The sequence below is a fragment of the Vulpes lagopus genome, chromosome 2 (genome assembly GCF_018345385.1).
Source record: "Vulpes lagopus strain Blue_001 chromosome 2, ASM1834538v1, whole genome shotgun sequence".
Taxonomy (NCBI): Eukaryota; Metazoa; Chordata; class Mammalia; order Carnivora; family Canidae; genus Vulpes; species Vulpes lagopus.
The window spans coordinates 26,055,303-26,078,627 of record NC_054825.1 but is presented as its reverse complement, the minus strand read 5'-3'; the positions used below and the strand labels follow the sequence as shown (position 1 = coordinate 26,078,627).

The window sequence follows — 23,325 nt, the reverse complement described above, 5'->3', positions numbered from 1 at the left end:
GGGGTCCTAATTCCTGATATTTTTGTCTTACCTCGTCTCTCAATAGTATACTCTCTGCCCCCTCCTCTTACCAAGTATGCCCCAGGTTTCAGTCCAGAAGCTCTACTCCACTCTTCCTTCTTAAAAACAGCATATTGGTGTGATTAGCATCATTTCTTCTCATCAAATAGTGGGAGATGGAATGTCTAGACTCTAATTCCCCTTCCCTCATTTCCTTAGTCTGTTTTATAAACCAAAGTGAGAAGTTGTCTCAGGATACCTGGGTGGCTCAGCGGTTAAAGCGTCTGCCTTCCACTCGGGGCATGATCCTTGAGTCCTGGGATCGAGTCCCATATTGGGCTCCCTGCATGGAGCCTGCTTCTCCCTCTGCCTGTGTTTCTGCCTCTCTCTCTCTGTGTGTCTCTCATGAATAAATAAATAAAATCTTTTTTTTTTTTTTTTAAAGAAGTTGTCTCAGATCAACACCTTGAGTTTCCAGAAGTCCTTTCAGTAGAATTCAGCCATCATTTACTGAAATGTTCACTCTGCAGCAGACTGTTAATGCAGGTGGGCTCTGGGAGCCCTCAGTTGAGTAACTGAATCCCTCTGTTTTTAAGGAGCTGGTAATCTGCTGGAAAAGACAGATCACACGCATAATGATTTGTAACCCAGAGGCGCAGATGTGCAAACAAAGGACAGTGGGAACAATTGACTCTGCTCTGACCAGGGGAAGGTGGGATTTAGGAAAAGCTTCACAGAAGAGGCATTTGGGCCAGGCTTTAAAGGTTGGGAAGGGAAACAAGTCAATTCCAGCCTGGAAAAGTGAAAATGGAGGATGTGTTTGGAGGTGGCATGTAGCCTGTGGTGGAAGCTTCCTATGTGGGTATGTAGAGGAGGGTAGAAGTAGAAAACACTTGAAAGGTAGGCTGTGGTTATATGGTAAAGAGGCCTTTCATCCATTCATCCAAGCAGTGCAGTCCAGTAGAACTTTCTGTGATGTTAGAAATGTCCTATATTTGCACTGTCTGTTTTGGTAACTAACCACCTGGCCACATGTGACTATTGGCACTAGGAATGTGACTCGGATAGATGAGCAACTGAATTTTTAGTGACATCTAGTTTTTTATAACAGCTGTATTGAGACATAATTAACATGCCAGTAGATTCACCCTTTTAAAGTGTATGTGAAATGACTTTTTAGTAAGTCGCAGAATTGTGTACCATCTACTATCTAATTTTATTTGTTTTGTTTTTTAAGATTTAATGAATTTATTTGTGCAAGAGAGAGAGCACAAGGGATAAGGGGGAGAAGCAGAGGGAGAGTGACAAGCAGACTCCCTGCTGAGCGCAGAGGACCCCCCCCCCCCCCGAGATCATGATTTGAGCTGAAATCAAGCATCAGACACCTAACTGACTGAACCACCCAGACGCCCCTACTATGTAATTTTAGGAAATTTTCATTACCCTAGAAAGAAGCCCCATTGCCATTAACAGTCCCTCCCCATCCCATCCCCACCTCCTGCAGCCCCTGGCAGCCACTAATCTATTTTGTGTCTCTATGGATTTGCCTATTCTGGACATTTCTTATAAATGGAATCATACTCGAGGTGGTTCTCCGTGACTGGCTTCTTTCACTTAGCATAATGTTTCCAAGATTCATCCATGCTGACATATCAGCATTTCATTCCTTTCTGTAGTTAGTTAACATTCAGTCATATAAATATACTACATTTAATTTATCTATTCATCAAATGATGGGCATTTGGGCTGTTTCTACTTTGGGGCTAATTTGAATAACGCTGCTGTGAACATGCATGTACAAGTTTTTTTGTGTAGACATAAGTTTTCATTTCTCCTGGGTGTATACTTCATGGTGAAACTGCTGGGTCACATAGTAACTTTATATATAACCTTTTAAGGGACACTAGACTTTTCCAAGGCTGGTATGATATTTAATTTTAATTAATTTAAATTAAATAGCTACATGTGGTCACTGACTACTTAATAGTGCAGATCTAAGAGCTTTCTGGTGCGGGAATAGTGAGGTAAGTCCAACACAGTGGTGAGGTTGTGGGCTCCAGGGGCAGACCACCTGAGAACCAAACCTGACTCTTCTAGGTAGAAGAAGCAAGTTGTTGACCTCTTTGTGCCTCAGTGTCCTCATCTATAAAATGGAATCAATAATAGTATGTACCTTATAGGTTTGCTGTGAGGTGAAAAGATATATATAAAGCTCTTGGGGGATCCGTGGGTGGCGCAGCGGTTTAGCGCCTGCCTTTGGCCCAGGGCGCGATCCTGGAGACCCAGGATCGAATCCCACGTCGGGCTCCCGGTGCATGGAGCCTGCTTCTCCCTCTGCCTGTGTCTCTGCCTCTCTCTCTCTCTCTCTGTGACTATAATACATAAAAAAAAAAAAAAAAGCTCTTGGAATACATTTAATGGCTATTAAATATAATTATCACAAAATAATATCACAAATAATAGTTATTATTTGTGGTCCTCAGAGTGGATTTGGTTGTTGATAAGTTAGTATCAGCTCTCAAATTGAGTTCAGAAGCTGAAATTTGGGGAGTTTGAGAATGATTTCCTTGAATCTGTCCTATATCTGAGTTTAATTTTGTCCCTGTAGGAAATGTTTGTGGTGAACCTATATGTTTAGAGTTGTGGTTCTCAACTGGGGATAATTGTGCCCCTTCCAGAGGACATTTGTCAGTGTCTGGAAACATTTTTGGTTGTCACAGCTCAGGGCCAGGGATGCTGCTAAACCTCCTGTCACAAAGGAGAGCCTCCCACAACAAAGAATCGTCTAGTCCAAAATGTCAGTGGTGTGGAGATGGCCAGACACTGGTTTAGCAGTGCCTGCTCTTCCCATATCAGCTCATGCTGATCATCACAGGGTTTGAGGTTAACCTTCCTATGAAGAGAGAACATAACATTGTGAAGTAGATGAAGTAACTTCTGACAACAAATTTTAGATGGGACAGTTGAAAGCTTTAATATCCTGAATCTTGATTACTCTCAGATTTGTTAACATGTTGCCAGTCAGCCTGGCTTTGTCAGGCAACATAAAACATTTTTGAGAAAAAAAAAATTTTTTTTTAGTTTGTGGTTCAGTAAGCAGATGAGCCTCCCTTATTCACCCAGCCTTAAACTTTCTTTCCTCTTTCTTTGGTTTGCCCTTGTGGTTTCATTTTAAGAACATGTTTGTTTTCACCCCAGTTGAAAGCCTGATGCCAGTTACTTTCTTTTCTCAGGGTCCTCCATGGCCTCATTATCAATCTGAACCAAGACATGTTCTTAGAACTTTTTCCTTTCCCCATTCTACATCTTGGATCTACTCTCATTTTCAGCTCCACAAATGTTGGTTTGTTGTCACATACTCAGCCTACAGAAACCATGAGGTATTCTCAGGGTCACCGTGGGCTGACTGGAACTTAGATTAGGGTGGCTGTGTGACCTCAGGAGAAGCCTTCTCTTTCAAGCCCCCATGATGCAGCACATCTGTGGATTTTGTGCACTAGCTGGCAATTCTTTTCTTTTTCTTTTTCTTTTTCTTTCTATTTTTTTGGTAGCTGGCAATTCTTTAAGCATACTGTGGGTATCTCAGATGACTTTGGATTAACAATTCCAAATGCCTTTTGAATGCCTGGCCATAGGTTCACCTGAGAGCATCGCATCTCTTGCTTTCCTGTTGGACTAACTCTTGAGGGACCATCAGGATCCAGGTGGTACAATGATGTGGATTCATTCTTTGCCCTGTAACCCCAATTGTGGTTACCACCGGGGCCACCAACACTACCATAACCACACAGGCAGTCAGAGCAGCTGCTGAGTAACAGGGAACAGTGACAGTGGGTCTTCGTGATCTGTCTACTTGGTGGTATACAATAGGCTGAGGTCTGGCTTATGGGCACCTCCCTGTTGGACCGTATTTCCACTAGGTGGAGCAAAGTCTGGCCAAAAAAATGCATGTGATGTAGAAACCACAAACAAAGAAATAATCAATAAATCCAGAACATTGCAATCTGGGAGGTAAGGAAAGGAGAAACAGATCTCGTTCTATTGAATTATGTGGCTTGTCGATACAATTCTGGGCTTTCCCAGTGTGGGAATTAAAGTAGGTCATGGTCTCAGAATTGGAGATCACAACGTTGGATGGACTGGGGTTTTCGGATACTCTCGCTTACTCAGCTACATTCCCATAGCTTGGATTTATTTACTTTTGGTTTTCTTCTTTCCATACTTTCTTATGCGGGAAAATAGATGAGCTATGGATCGTCCATTCCTGGTGCCATCAATGCCGTCAGGAGTGTGTTGGCCTAAGTTTTGATTCATGATCTTAGATGTTCTAAAGAATTTAATTTGAACTTGCTTTGGAAGAGGTAAAAGTGAATGTAAGACGTTGCAAGAATATTTGTAGCTTGGAAGGGTGGATCCTAGAGTAAAGCTATAAAAACACGCCTGTTTTGATTTTTAAATATCAAGCAAGACAGATTGTATGTTGTAACACTGTGTCATTACACATTCTTGCAGGTCAGAGGCATGCGTTTTGTGAAGAAAATATGCACGTTTTTCGAAATCCTACCTGCTGCTTTTTTGTTTTCCATTTCTGAAATTATCTTCCTTATCTAAAATTCCGCTTGGCCGTTCACGACAGCTATATTAAAATCCAACCAAACACAGAAATGAGAGGAAAACCACAACTTAGTTGGCTGATCAGATCTAAATGATTTTTCCCTCTTTGAGGTTCATTTGGGAGAGAAGGTTAATATTTGGCTTTTGACACTGGAGCATTGTAGCTCTTTGGGATTTGAATATAGAGTTGACTAGGGTAAGAAGTTCATCCTGTGTTCTTTCTTTTTACTTGAGTCCTTTGTCTTTAAATATGCAAATCCACCCCCCCACCCCCCACCCCCGGTGTCTGCAGGTTGTTGGGGAAAAGCAGAAAACTTGTACCAGTCTGATTTGGCACAAGATCTACTGACTTTCTTTCTTTCTTTTTTTTTTTTTTTTTTTTTAAGATTTTATTTATTTATTCATGAGAGACAGAGAGAGAGAGAGAGAGGCAGACACAGGAAGAGGCAGAAGCAGGCTCCATGCAGGGACTCCATCCCAGGACCCCAGGTTTACGCCTTGGGCCAAAGGCAAGGCACTAAACCACGAGCCATCCAGGAATCCCCTGATCTACTGACTTTCTTTTCCTTTTCCTTCCTTCGACCGGATTGCTGCATTTCTTTGAGCTTTAAGGTGCCTTTTACCTTTTCACGTCAGTTTTTAATTACACACAAATAACACACGCTTCATACATTGATAAATAATACAGACAGACATGCTTAGAGTAAAAAGTGAAAGTTTGTGGTTTGGTGTGTGTTTTTGGTGGGTTTTCTGCTTATGCTGAATATTTATAGGTACGGTATTAGTTTTAACATATATGTATATATATTTGTTTTTTTCTAAGATTTTTTTTCTAAGATTTTATTTATTTATTCATGAGAGACACACACAGAGAGAGGCAGAGACACAGGCAGAGGGAGAAGCAGGCTCCATACAGGAAGCCTAATGTGGGACTCGATCCCGGGACTCCAGGATCACGCCCTGAGCTAAAAGGCAGATACTCAACCACTGAGCCACCCAGGAGTCCCATATATATGTTTATATATATATAAAATAATAGTTTTAACATTTTATATATATATATATATATATACACATATATATATATATATATGAAAGTAACTCCTATATGTAAATATAAAATTGTTGGTATGGATAGGGTTCTTTATTTTCTTTTCATTTTTTTAAAAGATTTATTTATTCGTGAGAGACAGAGAGAGAGAGAAGCAGAGACATAGGCAGAGGGAGAAACAGGCTTCTCTCAGGGAGCCCAGTGTGGGATTCGATCAGGATCCCAGGATCATGCTCTGAGCCAGAGGCAGATGATCAACCACTGAGCCACCCAGTTATCTTTTTTTTTTTTTTTTAAGCTTTGGGAAGCTTTAAGACTTCCTTATTTCCTGACTGACCCAAGATCTGTTTCCAGTGGAAGAATTTAAGAGTATATTTTAGTGAGCTCCTAGTCCAGAAGGCATGTGGACTTGCTTTCCATATTCACCACCCTTGGCAGTCTGATGAGGGGTGTTTTTCCAGAAATTGTTTTCTAATAATAAAGTATGGAAATTGTTTATTCTTAGAACAGGTTAAGTTAAAGTTAGAATTATATATATATATTATATTATAATATATATTTTATACTGTTATCCTGATCTGTACATCGCTGTGCCCTCTCCAGTGAGGAAGAGTCAGGTTATCACCAGCAAAGAAGTGTACCTTGTCTTGGGCGTGGGAGTTGTGGTTGGACATCCATTCTGACCATAGTGTTAGACCACACGCAGGTCTGTCGGCTCTCGGCACAGTGTCCTGTACCAATGCATACTGTACTTCCTGTTCTGAGGTGAGGATGTTTTCTGAGGCTTTTAAAAAATAATAACAGCGTTATTGAGATAATTCACATACCGTAAAGTTCACCCTTGCAGAGTGTGCAGTGCACTGGTTTTTAGCATGTTCACAAGATTAGGCCACCATCACCCCTATCTATCTCAGAACATTTTCATCACCCCAGAAAGCAACCCTATATCTATTTTTTAAAAATTTTTATTTATTTATGATAGTCACACCCAGAGAGAGAGAGAGAGGCAGAGACATAGGCAGAGGGAGAAGCAGGCTCCATGCACTGGGAGCCCGACGTGGGATTCGATCCTGGGTCTCCAGGATCGCGCCCTGGGCCAAAGGCAGGCACTAAACCGCTGTGCCACCCAGGGATCCCCTATCTATTTTTTTTTTAAAGATTATTTATTTATTCATGAGAGACACAGAGAGAGAGGCAGAGGGAGAAGCAGGCTCTATGCAGGGAGCCCAATGCAGGACTCGATCCCAAGGACCCCAGGATCATGCCCTGAGCCGAAGGCAGTTGCTCAACCACTGAACCACCCAGGTGCCCTGAAAGCAACCTTATATCAATTAGCGGGTTCCCTTCCTGAACCCTCCCCTTCCCAGACCCCAGCTCCTGGCAACCACTCCTCTACTTTCTGCCACTGTGGGTTTTCCCATTCTGAACAGTTCATGTAAATAGAATCCTAACACCATGTTTGTTTTGTGATTGTCTTCTTTTACTTCTCATAGTGTTTTCAGGGTTCATCCACGTTGTAGCTGGTGCCAGTACTTTTTTCCTTTCCATTCATATTCTGTTGTATGGGTATGACATATTTTATTCATCCATCAGTCAACTCATAGACATTTGGGCTGTTATCACTTTGGGGGTACTAGGAATAATGCTATGAACATTATACAAGTTTTTGTGAGTATATCTGTGTTCATTTTTCTTAGGATATACCTAGAAGGTCATGTGATAACTCTGTGTCTACTTTTTTTTAGGAATTGCCAGACTGTTTACCAAAGTGGCTGTACCATGCCATGTTCCCCACTAGCAATTATGAGGGTTCCAATTTCTGTACATCCTCTCCAACACTTGTTATTATTTATCTTTTTTATTTTAACCATTATAATGGATATGAGGTAGTATCTCATTGTGGGTTTTTTTCTTAAAGACTTTATTTATTTGACAGAGAGAGAGAGAGAGAGAGAGCACAAGCAGGGGAAGCAGCAAGCAGAGGGAGAAGGAGGAGCAGGCTCCCCGTTGAGCAGAGAGCCCTGCTTGGGACTCAATCCCAGAACCCTGGGATCATGACTTGAGCTGAAGGCAGATGCTTAACCGACTGAGCCACCCCAGCACCCTCATTGTGGTTTTGACTTGCGTTTCCCTAATGACAAATGATGTTGAACGTTTTCTCATGTTCTCATGTATCTTTGGACAAAAAAAATGTCTGTTCAATTCTTTGCCCATTTTTATTTTTTTTTAATTTTTATTTTTTAAAAATATTTTATTTTTTTTAATTTTTATTTTTAAAAAATATTTTATTTATTCATGAGAGACACAGAGAGAAAGGCAGAGACATAGGCAGAGAAAGAAGCAGGCTCCCTGCAAGGAGCCTGATGTGGGACTTGATCTTGGACCCTGGGATCAGGTCCTGAGCCAAAGGCAGATGCTCAAGCACTGAGCCACCCACATGTCACATCTTTGCCCATTTTAAAGACCCTTATCTGACTACAAGGGACAAAAATCTTCTCATAAAATTCAAGTGAGTGACTGTCCAGAGGGTTTTCCTTTCGACTAGACTCTGTTGGGACTCTGGCATTCTCCCGTGCTACCACCTATTCTCATGACTCTGGAATCAGTTGCTTACGTTCTCTGAGTTGGCTGGCTGCTTCTATCAACATCACCCAGAGACGGCTTTGATGCAGCCATTTCTGCGATAAGAGGCCCATGTGGTCAAAGAAATCCACTGTCTCTCCTGAAGACTCATGATGCGTGTGCTTTACAGTTAAGCTTCTGAGGAGTCTCACAATAGAACACTTTATGAGTCCTTTAACAGATAAATGATTAGCAAATATTTTTCCCTTACGGTGGTTTTTGGTTTGTTTTGTCTTTCACTTTCTCGATCATGCTCTTTGTTTTTTTTTTTTTTTTTAGATTTTTTTTTTATTTATCTACGATAGTCACACAGAGAGAGAGAGAGAGAGGCAGAGACACAGGCAGAGGGAGAAGCAGGCTCCATGCACCGGGAGCCCGACGTGGGACTCCATCCCGGGTCTCCAGGATCGCGCCCTGGGCCAAAGGCAGGCGCCAAACTGCTGCGCCACACCCAGGGATCCCCGATCATGCTCTTTGAAGCACATTTTTCATTTGGGGGAAGCCCAGTGTATTCTTTTTTTTCTTTTTTCACTTGAGCTTTTGGTGTTCCTTAGTTCCTTCAAGGGCTCTGTAAAGCTTAATATTCCTTTGGGTCAAGAGCGGACATTATTTAGAACAGAATCCTTTGAATATCTGTATTATGGAAAAATTTAAAATATAGAATAAAAATAAAGAGAATGGTATAATGAACCCCCATGTCCCCATCACTCAACTTCAGCATTTTATTGTCATGGCCTATCTTCTTTTGTCTGTATCCACTTTCACTTTCATTCGTGCCTGGTGAAGTTATTTTGAAGAAGACTGCAGACTCCATATCATTTCAACCATATAGTTCTGTTTGATCTCTAAAAGATAAAAGGATTTTGTTCCTCAGCACAACCACCCTATCGTATCATACCCTAAAAAATTGGCAATAATTGCTTAATGTTATAGGATCTTGCATGTGGAGCACCTGGATGGCTCAGTGGTTGAGTGTCTGCCTTTGGTTCAGGTCGCAATCCCGGGGTCCTGGGATCGAGCCCCGCATCAGGCTCCCTGTAGGGAGCCTGCTTCTCTCTCTGCCTGTGTCTCTGCCTCTCTCTTTGTGTCTCTCATGAATAAATAAATAAAATCTTAAAAAAAAAAGAAAGATCTTGCATTTGAGAACTTAAATTATATCCAGAGATAAAAATACCATTAGAAAATTTAGCTAAGGGACACCTGAGTGGCTTGATGGCTGAGCGCCTGCCTTTGACTTGGGTTGTGATCATGGGGTCCTGGGATCAAGTCCCACATCGGGCTCCCTGCATGGGGCTTGCTTCTCCCTCTGCCTGTGTCTGTGTCTCTGCCTCTCTCTCTCTGTCTGTCTCTCATGAATAAATAAAATCTTAAAAAAAAAGAAAATTCAGCTAATATACGGGGGCACCTGGGTGGCTTAGTCAGTTAAAGGTTTGCCTTTGGCTCAGGTCATGATCTCAGGGCCCTGAGAGATCGAGCGCTGCATCCCGGCTCCCTGCTCAGCAGGGGGCCTGCTTCTCCCTCTCCCTCTGCTCCTCTGCCCACTCATACTCTTTCTCTCTCTCTCTCAAATAGATTAATAAAATCTTTTCTTTTAAAAAGAAAATCCAAAAAAAAAAAAAAAAGAAAAAGAAAATTCAGCTAATAAATGACACTTCTTCAGCTTTCCTAAGTAAGTAAGCCTCACTAAGTGCTCCTCTACTTTAAAAAACGTTTCTCCCGGGATCCCTGGGTGGCTCAGTGGTTTGGCGCCTGCCTTTGGCCCAGGGCCGGATCCTGGAGACCCGGGATCAAGTCCCACGTCAGGCTCCCTACATGGAGCCTGCTTCTCCCTCTGCCTGTGTCTCTGCCTCTCTCTCTCTCTCTCTCTGTCTCTCAGGAATAAATAAATAAAAACTAAAAAAAAAAAGTTTCTCCCCGGGAATCCCTGCCAGTCCTGTGAGTGTCAGAGGCACCCTTCCAACTACAGCTTTCTCTTTCACTTGACCACATCCAGTGGTGGAGTCTCAACTGCGGCAAACCTCCCGCCCCCCCACAAAAAAAACCCAACAAAACTCTTTCTTTGTCATATTGTCACAATAGATCTCCCTTTCCAACCTCTCCCCAGTGTCTAAAGTGAAAGATTAACTTAGGACTTTTGCACTCAATTTCTAGCATAGGGAGAATTTGGGGGGAAATCCTACTCTTATCTGAGATTGCACAAACATTCAGAGAAACCTGAGAAAAGCAGAAGACCTGTCAGCATAGTTTGTCCTCTTTTCACCTCTCTGGGGGCCTCAGCTGCGTGTCCCTGTCCTGTGCCTGACTATGCTTGCCCTCAAGGTACAGAACTGGGGGGGGGGGGTTTCACAGCAGATGAACAAAAGCTGCTGAGGGAGAACGGGAACACAGAATTGTTCTGTGGAGGCTGACAGAAACCATAGAGATAATGATCCCATGAACAGATGTTTGGTAAGAAAGAAAGACTGTGCCATTTGAAATGTAGGAGATTTGGGTTTTAGCAGGGTTCTTAACTGTGAGACTCCTCAGAGGCTTAACTATAAAGCACCTGCGTCCTGAATCTCCAGGAGAGACAGCGGACTTCTTTGACCACATGAGCCTCTTATCGCAGAAATGGCTGCGTCAAAGCCATCTCTGGGTGACGCTGATAGAAGTAGCCAACCACCTCAGAGAATTTAAGCAGTTGGGGTAGGGTCATGAGAATAGGGAGAATGCCAGAGCCCCAGTAGAGTCTAGTTTGTGTCACTCGCCGGGGTTCCATGGGAAGACCTCTGCCCCTTCAGTCAGAAGTGCTAAGTCTGGCCCTAGGTCATTGCACATTTTCAGACATTCACTATATTGTCTGGCAAGTGGGGTGTGTAAAAACTTCTAGCCCTGTCACCAGCTGATACAAGGAGCAACTAAAATGGATGCGAAAGTAGTTTATAAACTTTGAGTTCTACAAGGATGATGACTTACTGTCTCTCTCACTACCTAGCTCCACCTTTTCTGCAATATTGAGCAGAATGTGCATCTTGAATAAAGTGGAAGACTTTGGAACAATAGATATAGTCATAAAGGTATGAGTACCTGCTAATTTTATTTTTCAGGGAAGGCCCTTCTTGCTTGCCATGATGGGAGATGCTTTCTCAAAGGCACTTTTAGCTTTTCTCTCCCTAAGCCTTAGGCCTGTAATGTAGCATCTCTCTGCCTACTTCTGCTTTTGCTCTAGTGCTGCATGATTTGGATGGTGGGTCAAGATGGTTTTGTTTTGTTTTTTTTTTTTTTTTTTTAATTTTTATTTATTTATGATAACCACACAGAGAGAGAGAGAGAGAGGCAGAGACATAGGCAGAGGGAGAAGCAGGCTCCATGCACCGGGAGCCCGATGTGGGATTCGATCCTGGGTCTCCAAGATCGCGCCCTGGGCCAAAGGCAGGCGCCAAACCGCTGCGCCACCCAGGGATCCCTCAAGATGGTTTTGAAGTAGGGTTACATACTGTCAGCTTTGTTGCCTTACTCTCTGTGGCCTGGGAGTCCAGGGTTCAGGTGTGGCCTATGGTTGGGCATATTATGACGAAAGGACCAGAGGATTCATCTGTTATGATGCCCTCTCCAGTTTTACCACTCTTCATCATTGTTTCCCTTGGGCTGCGGGTGTGTGTGTTGCAGAAGCTTTTCCACTCCCTACAACTTATGGGAGGGATAACTTTGTCGTAATGTTTCCTTCTGGTGCTTTTGACCATGAACTCTCAAGACCTGGAGTAGATTGGTTATCGAATAGCCCAAGGAGGGAGGAGGTAATATTTGATTTACATAAGATCCAGGAAATGAGGGAAGATATAGTGCCAGGAGCTGTATTTCCAGCTAGACCTCATTAAGTTTCATGATCCTTTATACAAAAAAAAAAAAAAAAGGCAACTTCTAGGTGTTGCTTAATGAAGTTAGCTGGTGATCGGCAGCAAAACCAAGAGCAGCTTCATCCCAGTCCCCATAATCGAAAAATGAATAGGGGTTAGGTCACATCCCATTCTAAGGGAATTTTGCTTTTGAGATGGTTTAAATGCTTTAAATTCCTCTGTAGAGAAATTACAGATATACAGATAATGGAGACACACAGGGTTTCCTAGTTATATCCATGTGCTCTTCTGACCTCTTAGCTGTTTATCGGGTTTCTGTGGCCATGAACATGTCACTTGCACTGTCTTCTGGGAATTCAGCTGTAGTAACTTCCTTTTTACAGTCTTCTCTTTATTCATCTATCTCTTTATCCATGTACCAATCTTTTTTTGAGGGTTTACTTTGTGCAAGGCATTGGTTGGTAAGATGAGGGACACAGAAGTGGTAGTTAGACATCTTGCTTTTTTTTTTTTTTTTAAGATTTTATCTATTTATTCATGAGAGACACGGAGAGAGAGAGAAGCAGAGACATAGGGGAAGAAGCAGGCTCGCCACAGGGAGCCGGATGCAGGACTTGATCCCAGATCCTGGGATCACGCCCCAAGCCAAAGGCAGACACTCAACCAGGCGTCTCTAGACATCTTGCTTTTATGTTGCTTCTACTTTAGAGGAGGAGACAGGCCTGAGAAGAAATCATTTTGCTGAGTTTATGACCCCTAAAAGAGTGGGTGGATTTCCTTATAAAAGCACAACCAGGATGGTTTCTGGGCAGTGTGAATAGATACTCTTCTGACCTTGCATCCATAGGGCCTGGAGCTGCTTCCAGCAACTCAAGAGTTCAGGTGCCTTTAATAAAATGACTTTGCTGTTAGCCCTTCCGGTGGGCCTGCCACCACTATACGCGTGTTTCCACCTGAAGTGAGTCACGTCTCTCCTTGTCTTGTTCCAAGCTGAGATAAAGGGAAAAGTGAAATCAGATTTAGCAGAGACCTTGAAGACTAATTTTCCTAATGGAGTTAAGGCTTTTTGCAGGTTGCATCGCAGTGTGTGTCAGATACTGGGTGTGACCCATGTCCCTCCTTTTAAAAACATTAATTAATTAATTAATTATTTTTAAAAGATTTTATTTATTCATGAGAGACACACAGAGAGAGACAGAGATATAGGCAGAGGGAAAAGCAGGCTCCCTAAGGGGAGCCCAGAGCAGGGACTCGATCCCAGGACCCCTGGATCACGGCCTGAGCCAAAGGCAGATGCTCAACCACTAAGCCACCCAGGTTCCTCTTTTTTTAACATTTTTTAAATTTAAATTCAGTTTGCCAACATGTAGTATAACACCCAGTGCTCATCCCTTCAAGTGGCATGTCCCTCTTTTTGTTCTTAGTCCAATCTTCAGTTTAGAGAGCAGCTTGGGAGGAGACATGGAGAGTGCCCTGAGCCATGAGCCAGAGCTTCCTGATTATCATGTAATTCTTGGCTACTTGCTGGTTTGGTGGGGGTTCAACTGTTTTCAGGGCAGGAAAAAAAAATGAACCTGGCATTTCGGTACAAAAACAAACAAGGCTGCTGTTGTACTTGATAAAGCTAGAGTTGCATATCAGTGGCAGCCCATTAACTCAGGGACAGTTCACGGTCAACGCTGAGTTTCAGAGACCCCTGTGCTCTCTAGAGGGAGCAGGCACAGGAAAGATCTGTCCCCGGAAGGTAATAAATATTTGCAGAGTGATTGATTGTCAACCCAGAAGGATTTTCTTGTTAGGGGGTGGAAAAGCCAGGAACCTCAGGGAGTTGTCATTAAACTGGTCTCAGCTTCTGCTATTTTGTGTTTTGTTTTGTTTTGTTTTTTCCTTCTCTTTTTCTCAGACAAGACAGCTGGGTCAGAACTTGACTTACATAGAGGAATTTTCTTAAGATTTCATCATCACCTTCTGCTACTTTTATTTCTCTCTCTCTTTATTTAAAAGATCTTTGAAAATGGTATCTTCCCTCCACCTCCCCCACCCTCCCCAGAGTGGAGCAGGAGCAACTCCAAGATGTAAACAAACAAAAAGAGAGCCTAAGATATTAAGTAAACTAGAAAATCCTGTCCTTGCTATTCATGATGCTACTGCAGTCATCATAAAGAACAAATGTGCCAGTCAGAGGTCTTTGGTGCATGGGGCTTCTTTCTGCCTTCTCCCTCCAACTCATCTGTGCCCAATCTTGTGTCTTTCTTAGATGCCCCATGTTTCCTTGTTTCTATGCTTTGGGCTATACTTGGGTCTGCCTGCCATGCTCATCTTCCTGCCCCTAGCCTACGTGTTATTTTAGTATCTGTCTTTTGTTTTCTGTGGGTTTTTTTGTTTGTTTTTTAAAGATTTTATTTATTTATTCATGAGAGACACACAGAGATAGGCAGAGACACAGGAGAGGGAGAAGCAGGCTCCCCGCAGGGAGACTGATGGAGGACTTGATCCCAGGACCCCAGGATCATGACCTGAGCCAAAGCAGACGCTCAGCCACTGAGCCACTCAGGTGTCCCTAGTACCTGTCTTGATGCAGCTTTCTTTGGCCATTCTGTCCCTGACTGACCTCCCTTCTTCGAGCTCTTCTTGCAGTTACTGTCTCTACTGCTCCCCTATGTTTATTATAGGATGCCTCTGTTTGTTTCTGTACATGCTGTCTTTTCTCCTTCACTGGGCAATGAAATAAATAAATCCTCCAGGGCAAGACTAGTTCATCCAATAGTGCATCCTCCTCATCCTGATGCTACAGCCAGAATGGGCTGGATGTGACTGTTACTTTCTGGGTCACAGATGAGGGGAGAGTGACATTTACAATATCAGAATACCATCTCCATGCATGTGCAAGCCATTTTAGAGTCACACAGGCCTGATTGAAGCCCTGGCTCCCCTGCCTACTAGGTGTGTGTCCTTGAACAAGTTACCTAACTTCACTGAAGCTCCCCTTTTTCACTTGTAAGGGCTGAGATATCAACATATGTTAGAGTACTCCTCTCTAAACATATTGTTTGATGTTTAGCAAGTGATTGCATACCACAGTTAAGGGCTGTTTGCCTAGCCATCTTTCCCGGAAGACTCAATAGTAGGAAAGCAGCCATAGGTTTTTTTTAGATTTTTGGGTTTTGTTTTTAAGTAATCCCTATAGCCAACACGGGGGCTCGAATACATGACCCCGAGATCAAGAGTTCCATGGTCTACCGACTGCGTCAGCCAGGCGCCGCTATATCCATAGACACTCTACCAGACACCCCTGCAAGTCCCTGTGTGACTTGTAGAACTCCTTGTCCTATTCAGAAACCAGGAAAGGTGTGTTTTCTTGTCTCAGCAGGCTTGCTACATGTTTGCCTTTGTCCAGCCCCAGGACACAGATAAGCTAATATTCTTGGTTTCTGGCAACTAAGCAGTCTTTAGCATTTCTACTTGGCAGAGTTCTGCAAATTTTTGTTTTGGGTTTGGAATCTTTCCCATGGCATTCCCCAAAATAATTACTTCAGGATCCTTTTATTGATGCCCAGCCTTACATTCAGGATATGAGGATGCCTCGGTTTTACTTTTGTGGCACTCACTTCAGTTTGGGGTTTGGAGTTCATCTGTACTTCTGGGTGTCTGTCGTTGTTGTTTGGTTTGGTTTGGTTTGGGGTTTTTTTTTGGTTGTTTTTGAGTCCAAACTGGAAGGCATTTTGATATGCCTGTGCCCCATCTGAGAAAGATAAGAAAGATCTCTCATCTTAGATGTTCTGTCTGCCTAGCAGCCTCTGCTCTAAAGCTCCTGGAAGTAAAAATGGTTTGGGTCTAGAGATTATCTCCCATCCTAGAAGCCTGGCAGTTGTTGTCCTATTCTGAGAAAACTGTTTCTTCACATTCCTTGATTGTGAAATAAAAAACCCCCAGCCTTTAGCCCTAGTCTCCTTCCAGTCTCACCTTGCCATGACACAGTGTGGGAACATTTCACCAGCTACCTGAGATCTAAGGCGTAGAAGATCTTCTATACCAGCTGGCTCATTGCACAGAGGCCAGTTGTGTGCTGAGAACAAAAGAGAACTTTAGGAATTTCCCAATTTACCTCATAGAACTGGGTTCTAGGGCAGCCCGGGTGGCTCAGTGGTTTAGCGCCATCCTCAGCCCAGGGCGTGATCCTGGAGACCCAGGATCGAGTCCCACGTCAGGCTCCCTGCATGGAGCCTGCTTCTCCCTCTGCCTGTGTCTCTGCCTCTCTCTCTCTCTCTCTCTCTCTCTCTCTCTCTCCATGTATCTTATGAATAAATAAATAAAATCTTAAAAAAAAAGAACTTGGGTTCTAAAGTGGGTCAGAATGCGTATCCTGCGGCCTCAGGGCCTATCCTCTGTGCTCTAGAATACAACTATCAGAGCCAGTGTAAGTGGCAGTCTTCTAAAACAGGGTTCTGGGGCACTGACTAAGCATGTGCATAGCTGCTCAATGTTCAGCTGACCCTCAGTTCTGGTGTTTGCCTCACTGGTAACTTTTGGTTTGATATTATGACACCTGTATTACTGTCAAGGAAAGAGTCTTTGGAGCTAGAGGCTTTATTCATTTCCTTGCTCTCCTACTGCTAGCTATGTGACCCGGGGCAAGGTGTCCATATGCTTCAGTTTCTGTAACTGAACAGGGGGGTACTACCTACATCATGAGTTTGTTGTGGTGTTTGAGGTGGGTTACACGGGAGTTCTTAGCCCAGAGTATGGCTCATTGTCAGTACTGAAAAAATAAGTCGCCACCTCCATCCCAGAATTTAAAGATTATAAATGGATAGGGTGCCTAGAAAAATACTGCTGAAAGATTCTTATATCAACACAGTGGAAGGATGAATTCTATTAACTGTGAACGTATACACTTTGTAGGGTGTCTTCTTAAAACGTTATTCAGAATCCAAAAGATTTCAGCAATTCTTCCTATCTTTGGGGGTTCTCTAAACTGGGGAGGAAGTGGGCAGCCTGGGTGGCTCAGCGGTTTAGTGCCGCCTTTGGCCAAGGGTGTGATCCTGGAGTCCCAGGATTGAGTCCTGCGTCAGGCTCCCTGCGTGGAGCCTGCTTCTCCCTCCGCTTGTGTCTCTGCCTCTCTCTCTCTCTCTCTCTGTCTCTCTCTCTCTCTCTGTGTCTCTCATGAATAAATCAATAAAATCTTAAAAAGATAAAATAAACTGGGGAGGAAAGGGCTAGGTCAGTGGAAGGGTGGCTCAGACATTACCTGGGGCCACAAGCAGCTGTTAAACTGCAACATTTTGATAACATAATCCTGCTTAATTCTGGTGTAGTAAGACTCCCCCCCCCCCCTTTTTTAAGTTGGTGAATTCAGCATTGAATTAAATTCTGCATTGTCAGGCAGATGACTAAAATCGTTGAAGGATTTGACTTACTTTAGTCTATCATGTATGAGCCTGGGTCGCTCACATAAAAGGACTCTTTTTTTTTTTTTTTTTACCCATACTACTAGAAATTGCTAATGATCATCTTTGCCTCTGAAATCCCAAAGCTGACTACTTTGTCATTGCATTGTGGTCACATGGCAAAAAGTGAACTTGCCTTCCTAGGGCTGCCCACATTTGCCAGTTGTCTCTTTCTTACCTCCCCCATATCTCAGTGCCCAATGAGGGTTAGTCAGCAAGGGACTGGCGGGTAGGGCAGGGACAAGATTAGTGAGAAAGAAGCTATTATCAGCATTTTGTTAGAGTATGGGATATTGTGCTTGGTGTAATGCATGGAGTTTAATGCTGCCTTGTACACAGGATTTTATAATTTTGTAAGAAGATAAAAGTAGACAGCTGCTGATTAGAAACACTGCTTTTGAGTTACATCCATAAAAGGATGATGATTCATTAGGGGAAAATTGGGAAGCCTATGATGCAATTTTGATAATTTAGATTGAACTTTTACAAAATTATTTTTGGATTTCTAGTAATTTTGCTGCAATTCCACTTATTCAGAGATCACTGTTGATGAGCATTATTTAGAAATGTGGAATGTTTCCATAGCCCATCAGAGCAAAGGTCCTTGAGCATTTTGCCCATGGCAGTGTCATCAGCACCTGGAACAGTGTCTGGCACACTGCAATGAATGAAAAAGTACACTTAGCCGTGGCACTCTTTCCAGAGAATTGCAGGTGCTGCTGCGTCTTATTAGGTAATTTCAGACCAGAGTTGCCCTGGAAGGGCTGCGGGTGCCCTTTTCTCCACTTTCGCTGACAAAAATCATAGTGCTGCATGTGTCTTCTGGTGGTCACCCAGACCTGCCTGTCTCCTGTCCTCCCGTTTGCTAATTTGGCCTGTGTGTGTGAGTGGTAACAACGCATGGGATGGGCTCTGAGAATACATACTTGCTGAAGAATGGCCCCCTAGCCCCGAAACACCTGCAGCAGCAAAAGCTACTGCCCTCTACCCATCACTCCTCTTCTCTCTTCTGGTAGCAATGAGGCTGGGATTTGTTCTTTGCATGAGCCTCGAGGAAATGGCTCAGCTGGCTTGGCTCATTCATTTCCTCAGTCAGGAAAGTCAGTGTGACCTTGACCATCAGTGGGAGACCTGCAGCAAGCACATTGTGTGTCTGGCTGGATTCACTAACGACTGAAAAGTACTATTGGCTACTCACCATGCAATAAGTGTTGTGTGCTGCTAATTTATTGTCCTAGGTGGGGGTGAGAGATACTAATTTGCAAGAGCCATTTCTGATTTTACCTGGGTCATGCCCGGCACAGTGCCACTCCCGTGGAGGCCTTCGATGAATATCACTGGAAGAAAACTGTTGCAGAAAATAAAAAGAAAGATGAGACATACTTGCTTTGGGTGATGGAAAATATAATCAATCCGCAGCCCCAGAAGTTACTAGAAAGTAACTTTGGATTTATAAAGTTCTCTGAGAGGAGTCATTTTTGCAAGGACAAATCCGAACATGAACCTTTTGTTCTTTGTTAGTGTTGTGGTAGAGGATTCAGGGCCAAGGAGAGCGGCTGTGACCTGCTGGTTAGGGAAGGGGGTGGGCAGGTGAGAGCAGGCCAGCCCCAGGGCCTTTTTTTCTTGTGTAAAGCGTGCTGTTAGCCATTTTCTCCCTAACCTGAGCTTTGAGAAGAAAGCACGACAGACCTACGAAGGTGAACTTTTCAGAAGCAAGAGTTGGTTTGTCTGTTTATTTATATTTTATTTTTTTAAAATATTTTATTTATTTATTCATGAAAGACAGAGAGAGAGAGAGAGAGAAGCAAAGACACAGGCAGAGGGAGAAGCAGGCTCCATGCAGGGAGCCGGATGTGGGACTCGACCCCGGGACCGCAGGATCATGCCCCGGGCTGAAGGCAGGCCACCCAACCGCTGAGCCACCCAGGTGTCCCAAGAGTTGGTTTAAATATAGATATAGATGATCTGCTTTACTGGCAACTTGGAGGCTGCCGTAGGACTTGTTGTACCTTTTGTAAGACAAGTGAGGAAACATGTTGGCACCTGTACATGCGCAATTTGTTTATGAAATATAAACTCTCCTGTAGAAGCGAGGGCTCCAGAGGTCAGTGTCCGAAGTAGCATGTCCTACCTTAGCTGGGGGAAAGGTGCCTCCCAAACCCTCCCTGGTAATTGCCTCAATCTCTAGAGAAAGTTGGGACAACCGGGCTTAACACAACTGTTATTTATTGAGCACTGACTCAGTGGGAGCCGGGGCGGAAAAGTGTCGGTGAAACTGACTACCACTGGGCTTAACTTTCCTTCCCAAGGAGGAGAAACAATAGCCTGGGGGCTCCAGAGGCCAGTCCTTATCCAGAGAAATGTAGCCCATTTCAGCTTGAGAGATTTGATTTCTATGCACCAGCTCAGAGCCAAGGGGACCGGAGTAGAGCGAGTAGAGCGAGTAGAGCGGCAGCCCTCCTGTCTCAGGCTCCAGCGCGAGGTGGGTCCGGGGCTGGCCGTCATGGGTTTGCAGCACATCCTCCTCAGTATTCCACAGCAGCTGTCTGGAGTTGTTTCTGCTGTGCCTGAACTGATGTCATTTCCCCCTTGGCAGACAGCTTGGGCTTTGCTGCGTCTGAGATATGTCACGAGAAGGTGGGGGTGGGTCGGAGCCAGGCGGGGGGAGTAGCGAGGACAGCAGGAGGGAGAGCGCCTGCCTGGTCCCAGGACTCTGTTTACTTTCTCTTCTTTGCTAAGGAAGGCCGTTTAGCTGGGACCGCCGAGCTCGCAGGCCCACCTGGGGAAATGCTCATTCCAAGACCTTAACTTTTAAAAGCCCTTTGTTCCAAACGTTAGTGTGGACGATGCTCTTGCAGGATGCCTTTCCTTTTGGGTCTTAGACAGGTAATTGAACTGGTTATCCGTCGATCGGGTTTGGGCAGGGAAGAAGGGTGGGAGCTTGTTTGTTGTATTACAGCTTTGGGTGGAGGGAACCTTTGAGAAAATGTCTCTCGCAGCTAGAGCAGGCCAGCTCCCGTGCAGAAATTTCCAGTCTTCTTGTGTGCTAGTTGTTCCTTCCTTCCAGAGCCACCGTGTTCTTAACCCCATACATCCCTGAGGTCTCTGGGGCTGTCCATTCTGTTTTTCCATTAGAAACCATAAAGCTGTTTCCAAAGCCTCAGAGAGGGAACAGCTGAGGGGAGAGACTGGGGAGAATGAGAGGCAGACTAGATTCTTGATCCAAACTGCTTTTCTTCCTTCTACATTTTGATTTGGTTAGTTAGCAGAGATTTCTTAACATTTCTCTCTCATTCTAAAGAGATTCTACGTGGGGGGTAGGGGGATCAACTAGAGGAAAGGGCACCCGGAGGCTTTCTCCTTGTGGGCATGTGGTCAGGGCTGTGTGGCTCAGGGACAACCTGGCTATCTCAGAGGGATGGGGATGGGATTGGCCACATTTCGGTGTTCCTGGCAGATTTTTCAGAGCCAACAGACCCCTGTGGCAGAGTCTTGATTGCTATGCAAACTGCTGTTTGAAGTAGAGGCACTAAATTATAGCCCGTAACCTGGTGTGGAATGAGAAAACAGTAGCAAGAGACCAACTGCTGTCTGCTGAGAACACAGCTGTTGCCAACTATTTGTTCCAGGGCTTCTGAGAGTTGGCCACCCCACCCCACCCCCTTTGGTCTAAGAGGCATGTCTGTATCGGAATGTGTGACTGTAACCAGTGGCTGTAAGAGGGGGTAGGGACAGACACACACCCTCTGCTGCCTGTTCCTGGGTGATGAAAAGCCATAGATGAGATGAAAGCAGAAGTCTTAGCGAGTTGCCTCTAGGGACTGCTGGTTTAGTCTCACTGTTAGAAAAGTGCTAGGTGAGCAAATCTCCCTTGGGTTGCCCAAAATTCTTTAAAAGTGTCTATGAAAAGCTCACTCCATACATACCATCGGTTCTCTTGTTAATTTTCAGTGTTCTTTGGGGCAGCTGATAGGCCAGGGGGTTGGGGGACATTTGAGCACCTCCTCTGTCCCTGAGAAAGGATGTCCTTTTAACCTATGGGCAGAGGGAGACCTGGTGAGGATTTTTTTTTTTCTAAGATTTTATTTATTTATTCATGAGAGACACACAGAGAGAGAGGCAGAGACATAGGCAGAGGGAGAAGCAGGCTCTGGGATCACGACCTGAGCCAAAGGCAGGCCCTCAACTACTGAGCCACTCAACTGTCCCCCTGGTGAGGATTTTGTACAGCATTGGAAATGGTACATCCCATGCATGCATGTCAGATGTCAGGAGGCAAGAGGTGGAAACTTTGTGGTAGGGTGGGAGGAGCAGGGCTTGGGAGCCAGAAAGGCCTGTGTCCATATCCTGTCCTCCCGCCTGCCACTCCAGGGTCTTGGGCAGGCCCTTAACTGCTCTGAACCTCATCTTTGAAATGAAAATAATAAAACCTACTGGAAGACTTACTGAGAGGTTTTCACAAAAGAATGTATTTAAAACATGAGGTACCTTGGCTGGCTGAGAGTGGGCATTTAGTGAAAATGTAACCATTATTTCTATGTACTCATCCCTAAGGGATGCGAGAGCCCACAGGTATGGAGAACTAGAAGCCCAAGGACTAGAGGTGGAGGGTGGAGTGGAAAGGCCTATCAGCGTGAGCTCTCTGGGCGTTGGGAGGCTGTCGCTTACTATACGAGTATGCTAGTCACATTGTATATTGACCAGTCAAGAAGAGGAGGGCCCCTCAGCTGAGTGAGAGGATGTAGTAGATCAAGTGAAGGGCTGAGTTGGTGGTCCTGGGGAGCATCTCAGAGGATCAAGAGCAGGTGAATCTTAAGCTCTTGTTTTTTTCTTTCTTCTTTCTTTCTTTCTTTCTTTCTTTCTTTCTTTCTTTCTTTCTTTCTTTCTTTTTAAAAAGCTTTATTTATTTGAGAGAGAACATGTGTACACTCAGGGGTGGAGGGTGGGTGCATGGAGGGGCAGAGGGAGAATCTTATGCAGATTCCAGGTTGAGTGCAGAGCCCTAGGCAGGCCTCGATCTCAGGACCCTGAGATCATATCCTGAGCTGAAACCAAGATTTGGATGCTTAACCATCTGAGCCACCCAGGCACCCTTTAAGATTTGTTTCTAAACAAATCCCTGGTAGAAGGAAGAACTAGAAGACCTCTTGGAGACCCTTTCTGCCCTTCTGTGATTCAAACCTTGCCTATGAGAACTTTGACTGTTTTTGGTTATATAATTTTGTGTATTTCTAGCATTTCTGTGTCTGACAGTATAACTATTCTTTACTGGAGCTATAGAAAAGCTAGCTTTCTAAAGATTACTTGTTAATAATTCTGTCTTTTAAAAATGACAAAAATATATATTCTGTTGGTCTTTATCATACATAATACATATGAACTTTCGTACATTTCTTTTCTCTCTTAATCCACATAACAACCCTGTCTTATGTCGTAGTGTGATTCTATTTCTGCAGAAGTGCATGCTGAGGCTTATAAGAGGTAAGCCGTTGGCCCAAAGTTGTTCAGCTAGCTAGGACAATGGTAATAGAAGCTTTGTTTTTTTTTTCTTTGTAAGATTTTATGTATTTATCAGAGAGAGAGAGAGAGAGAGAACACAACCAGAGGAGGGGCAGAGGCAGAGGGAGAGGGTGATAATCTCCAGCACACTCTGAACTGAGCACCAAGCCCAATGTGGGGCTCGATCCCATGACCCTGAGATCATAAGCTGAGCTGAAATCAGGAGTCAGATGCTCAACCGACTGAGCCACGCAGG

The 23,325-nt window shown here is 44.1% G+C and overlaps 1 protein-coding gene across 2 annotated transcripts in view; it reads left to right on the top strand.

Moving 5' to 3' along the window:
• The window catches only part of WBP1L (WW domain binding protein 1 like), a 66,357-nt gene that overhangs the window by 4,226 nt on the left and 38,806 nt on the right, over positions 1-23,325 (top strand). Inside the window, exon 1 of one of the 2 annotated variants that reach the window (XM_041743145.1) lies at positions 20,254-20,456. The exons of the other annotated variant lie outside the window; for it this stretch is intronic. Coding sequence (XP_041599079.1) covers positions 20,430-20,456 — 27 coding nt within the window. The 5' untranslated portion in view covers positions 20,254-20,429. Of the gene's footprint in view, positions 1-20,253; positions 20,457-23,325 lie in introns of those variants that run through there. 2 annotated transcript variants of the gene reach the window in all.